General features: G+C 35.6%; 1 protein-coding gene across 2 annotated transcripts in view; it reads left to right on the top strand.

Annotated features, from left to right (window-relative positions):
* Positions 1 to 6,000, top strand: part of agap1 (ArfGAP with GTPase domain, ankyrin repeat and PH domain 1) — a 137,935-nt gene that overhangs the window by 54,456 nt on the left and 77,479 nt on the right. For both annotated transcript variants that reach the window (XM_016514080.1, XM_016514079.1), the window contains exon 6: positions 1,176 to 1,310. In XM_016514080.1, the coding sequence (XP_016369566.1) occupies positions 1,176 to 1,310 (135 nt within the window). The remainder of the gene's footprint in view (positions 1 to 1,175; positions 1,311 to 6,000) is intronic.

Here is a 6,000-nt window from a genome sequence, read left to right as displayed (position 1 = left end):
CTATAGGTAACCAATCAAGACACTTAAAGTGGGAAACCTCCACATGTGTAAAACGACTAAACCCTGAAACTAACCTTATCAATTTATTCTGAGATTTTTGTAACTTATCCAACCAACCACGAGACAAATCAGACATCCAAGAAATACATGCATATTCGAAATGACATGACACTAAACATGATGCAAGTAATTTTATATTCTGTTTATCAAGGAAACTAACATGTCTGGCAAGAAATTTTGTCCTAGCATTAACCTTACCCAGAACCTTCATAGCCATACTTACACCACTTAAATCATTGTCAAGGACACATCCAAGATAATTAACAGAAGTTATATTTGATATTAAACAATCCCCCACCTTAACAGACATCTTAGAAACCTTATTCAAATTATTTTTAGACCCAAATAATATGGATTCCGTTTTACCTAAATGCAACATCAGTTTGTTTTCAGAGAGCCAGTCTCTTACCTTACAATGCTCCTTACCTAAATGCGCTTGTATCCTACCAACATCCTTATCTGAAATTAACAAAGCAGAATCATCAGCATATAAAAACTAATTACAATCACAAACTGCTTGCATGTCATTTATAAAAGAAACAAAAGAGGGCCTAAAACACTTCCCTGAGGGACTCCATTTTAAACAAAAGTTTCCTCAGAAAGAACCCCATCAATTTCTACTCTCTGAACTTAATATTAAGCTTAATATTTTTGTGAAAACCGTGATACATTTTTTAGGATTCTTGTCAAATTCTTGTTAAATGTTAAATAAAAAGTTCTAATAAACAGCTTTTTTATGATTATAAATGCCTTTACTGTTACTTTTTATGCAAGTATTCATTTCTTAAAAGAAAAAAAGAAATCTTACTGACCCCAAACTTTTGAACGCAGCTATATATTTAAAATATTAAGTAATGCAAGAAAAAAAACCTTCATACTACTTGTGTTTTTACTGTATATGAACACTAGGGGGTGCCACACTCTAATCAATGGAAGATTAGAGCTACAGCTCATCTGCTTGTTCCCTTGTTCTTAAATATGTCCACAAGATATTTTGATGAATTTGAATTCTCGCATTTGATGAAATTAAATTTTCTTAAAACACTAATTATTACAGTTATTATTCTGTCCAGTTTTAGTTTCAAATTTCTTTGTCTCGTCTTGACCATTCACAGATGCTATCAGTGCAGCTAACCCTCGTGTCATCGATGACACCCGCGCTCGCAAACTGTCCAACGACCTGAAGAGGTGCACATATTATGAGACCTGCGCTACCTACGGCCTCAACGTGGAGCGCGTCTTTCAAGATGGTGAGTCTCTTCATACTGTCCTAATTAGTGTAAAGTGTAAGCTTTATATTTGTGCTGTGAAAAAGAATTGACTGGCAACGTTGTGTTAAACAAACACAAGGTCATCAGTGGTGGTTTAAATCCAACATTCTGCCCGGATGTGTTAATTGTATGTCACCTCTGTTAGATGAGATTCATCGCAGCACCGGTCATAACAGTTCATGCTTGCGTAACCGTTACTTTCGCATTATGTAGGTTACAGCATAAGGAACAGGAGGCAGAAAGTGCAAGGTGACTTTGCTGTTGAATAGCCGGCCCAATCTGGCTTAATCAGCTCTTAATTACAGGCTAAATGGCCCATCTCGCCTTGCATTGCTCTGTGGTATAGAGATAGCCGTGTTGTTCTGTGTGCTGGATTTTGCTAGGACAGCTTCATTAACTGTTGCAGGTGTAGTGTTGTGTACTTGCAGTTAAAACACTATAATCTTAGAGAGATAAAGTGAGGATGAAGTTGTAAGCAGCCTTTGAGACCTGTGCTCCACTAGGGGGCACAAGACGGTAAGAAATGGGGCTCATTTCACAAGAATTTATTATTTGAAAAAGCATCAGAGGTCTTATGGACATTTTTTCTTGTTGGAAAATTGGAATTGTGTTTATAGTACGTTTTGACAGACTTGATGTGCCATTTGAGCTGTTTATTATCATACTGGGAGGCTTAACAAGACATTTATATTTATGTTCCTGGCAAGTGCATTGTGGATGCATATCTTTCAAGTGTTTTCGAGTGCATATTGTGTAAACTGCTAGTACCACAAAGTTATAATACACATGTGCAGTTGGAAAAGGAAAAAGGTAAAGTATGTTGGAATCCCACTAAAAGTCCAAGAAATCCCCAAGAAATGAATTCCCTTTTGAAGTACCATCACTACAGCCAGCAAAGTGTTAGTTTTATAACTAATTCACCACATTAAACAGTAAACTTCAGGAAAAGTCACTGTTCCGCATGTTATGAATGAACAATGAATGTAATTTTTTTTGGAAAGTGACAATATAGAATTTTAAATTTTTACATAAAAATTCTGTTTTTTTAAAGCTGCTGTCCGTAACTTTTGGCGCTCTAGCGGTTAATAAACAGAACTGCGTGCCTTTCCATTCATTAAATAATTCTGAAAAAAATGTATCATTTTCACAAAAATATTAAGCACAACAACAGTTTTCAACATTGATAATAGATAGAGATGACGGTAAAAAATGTTTCTTGAGCACCAAATTAACATATTAGAATGATTTCTGAATGATCATGTGACACTGAAGACTAGAGTAATGGCTGCTGAAAATTCAGCTTTTCATCACATGGACAAATAACATTTAAAAATATATTAAAATATAAACCAGTTATTTTGAATTGTAAATATTTCACAATTTTATTTGACGGTTTTTACTTTTTGATCAAATAAATGCAATCTCAATGAACACAAGACACTTGCAAACACACTAAACAAGCATATCTCTAATAACAGATGAAGTATATATGGTACAGAATGTAATAATACTTTGATGAACACTGTCAACTACACACAGCAGTAGTAAATACAAATGCTTTAAGGGTACAGTAAATACAAGCAGCAGACATGCATTTATGAACACTCCATTGTGAGTGTCAGCCCTCATAAATGAACCTTTAGGTTATTTCTTAAAGATCTGTTTGAGTGTAACTGCTTCTTCTATCCCCACTGAGGAACAAAAAAATAATACAAGTGCAAGTATGATCTATCATGTAGAGAGCTGGGAGAGTTGATAGCGAGTCTTGGTCTGAGCTTGATGATGGGTTGGAGATGGTTAGGGCCCCTGGAAACAATGCTAACAAATTTGATTTTGACAGCAACAAGCATCCATTATATAGACATGAATAAACATGAGAGAACATTGTGAAAAGAAATGGAAATCCAGTACAACCATTTAATTCAAACTGACACTTTTCTAACCTTTCCCTGGGCCCATATGATTTTTCATATTGATATTTAGTGAACGTTTGTTGTTGTGATGTTTGCGTGTTTTTCTAAGTAACTCTATCATGATTGTGTATATATATCTGAACACATTGGTGTAGTTTGCATGTGGTATTACGTGTGTTTGGTGTATTTGCACACACGTGTGTCTGTGTGTGGCAGATGTACGCCGCTCTTCGGAGGGGTTGGGCAGGCTGAAGCGTTCAGAGCTCCATCCAGGAGGAAGATTTACACTCGAAACGCTCAGCTATTATCTTCTTAATTATTACACTGTTGGCTGCAGCCAAGACTGCTGTAATTTAACTGTGTGTGTGTGTGTGTGTAAAAAGAGTGGGTGCATGTCTGTATGAGGGCCAAGCTCATCAGTAGCACTAAATGAGAGCAAGAAAAGGCTAAATTCCTGATCATTACTGACGCTGTCTCCTTGCATCTCTCATTTCATTATCCTCAATTAATCATGCATTCTAATTATCCACTGTAGTGGAATTTATTGATGAGTAGCAAAATGATTATTTTAATGTTTTGTGTTGCATTGATAGCATAGCAACTGCCCAGAGGTGTGTTTTGCGTGTGCGTGTGTGTGTGTGTGTGTGTGTGTGTGTGTGTGTGTGTGGATTCATGTCATTTTGTTTGCCTGATTTGGGCCTATTTTTGCATCAGAGCAATGCATGAGCTGTCATTACTACACATGTGACCATAATTAAAGAGTTTTAATCATTGGCTCACTGCAGATTTACAGGCTCTGTATGATTTTGTGAGAGAACTGGACAATAGCAGTTGATATTTAAGTTGATCGTCTCAAAGTAGAAACCGTATGGACTGATTTGAAGTCTGTTTGGCTCCATAATCATATATCATGAACAATTCAATTTTAGTATTTAAATGAGAGAGAAAATTTCCAATCTGGCTTTGTAAAAATATATAATAAATACTACATTATGACGTAAAATATAAAAATATAATATAGCTGTTTTACTAAAAAGTATGCATTTTGCAAAAGAGCGACATTGCAAAAATATTTATAATTATAATATCTAGGGATGTTCATTTTGGTTATTTCTCCTAACCGACAATCAACGCTCGTTAACCGATTATTAAATGTTAACTAACAAGATTATTTTTGAATTAGAATTGAATTAAATTAGAAAGGATAAGTGTCTGTGACCCATTAAAAATACCAAAATGTGTTTTCCAGAGATTCGTTTTACATGCGCAAAAAGCAGCAAACAACAGAACATGAAGATTCACATGGTCACATCATGCACCTGCAGCGCTTCTGCACGAGCGGAGAAAAACATAATAAAGCTAGGCTATATATATAATGAATAAATAGGCCTATATGATACATTTTTTTACTTAAATAATAAATTAACAAAAAGAAAGAAAAAAACTGTGCAACAAGTAGGCATGGGCCGGTATGAGATTTTGACGGTATGATAACCTTAAGCAAAAATATCACGGTATTGCTGTTACAGCTCTAAAATATGTTATTTTTAAATGACTGGGTAAAAAATAAAAATTAAAAAAAAATTCTGCTGAACACAATATATTTTGTTTTTGAGCAACATACAGAATATTAGGAACAGTAGAATTTGTTTATTTTTTCTTTATTTAACCTAAATCTGTAATTACAGTTATTTAATTTTAGTTATATAATTCATATACATATCAGTTCATATCATTTAGTTATATCATTTCATATACATAATTTGATATAATAATAACCCACACACACACGCACGCACGCACGCACGCGACTGACCGCTCGCTCGCACCAATAGGAGGAGGAGGGTCGTGTTACTCTCTACACTGCACTCAACCTGAGGGATTCCTACACTTTCAGTCTTTGAGGAGACATGTAAAACAGCGCATACCACAGGAACGGTATAATGGAAAATATTAGCGGTTTTGAAACCGTGAAATTTTCAAATCGCGGTATACCTTGAAACCGGTAATCGGCCCATGCCTAGCAACAAGTAGTATGCAGAGTTTCGGTTCATTTTTGTGCTGCTCGAAAGGAAACCAAGATGGCTGAATGCGGCGTCCTATTTATCTTTATTTTACAAAAGCACAACGATTTGCTTTTATTGTGAATGTACACAAATAAAAGCAAACCTTTTACAGTTTTGATTATCTGTATTGACTAGAAGGAGTAGTTGTTTCCACTGTTAGAAGGAAAAAATTCAAGTGATTGTGCCGGCGCCGCACACACACACAGTTAAGCATTGCTAACTTGACAGTGCAGTCTGTTCATTATCATAAAAAATACAGTCAGCCAAACATATGGAAAAAACACACTGCCCAGTTTAAATAATGTGTGCCATTAAGCGTTATCACCATACCGCCATAATGTTATGCCAAACACATTTTGTTTTACGTCGATATTGGAACGTGTGAGTGAAGAACAAAACCAGGTTTACATCATTAATAATATTTTGGTATTCAAATACATCGCGAATACGGAAACATTTGGATTTGTGTCGAATGAGAGACCCAACGTTGGTTTCAGTTTCGCTTTAGACTAAATGAATTCATTTTGGCTTGTCGTTTATAGCCTAGCTTCTTATATTTTTCATTCTTGTTCTTTTCTGAATACTGTTCAATTGAAAGGATTTGTTGTGAAGTGAGGGGAACTAGGGATGCACCGATCCGAGCCGATACCGGCATTTTCTGCCGGATCGGGTATCGGTCAGACGAGACCG

Source organism: Sinocyclocheilus rhinocerous, unplaced genomic scaffold (genome assembly GCF_001515625.1).
Source record: "Sinocyclocheilus rhinocerous isolate Xijiao unplaced genomic scaffold, SAMN03320098_v1.1 scaffold806, whole genome shotgun sequence".
Classification (NCBI taxonomy): Eukaryota; Metazoa; Chordata; class Actinopteri; order Cypriniformes; family Cyprinidae; genus Sinocyclocheilus; species Sinocyclocheilus rhinocerous.
Note: the sequence above shows the minus strand (reverse complement) of the source record. Positions and strands in the feature narration are given on the sequence as shown.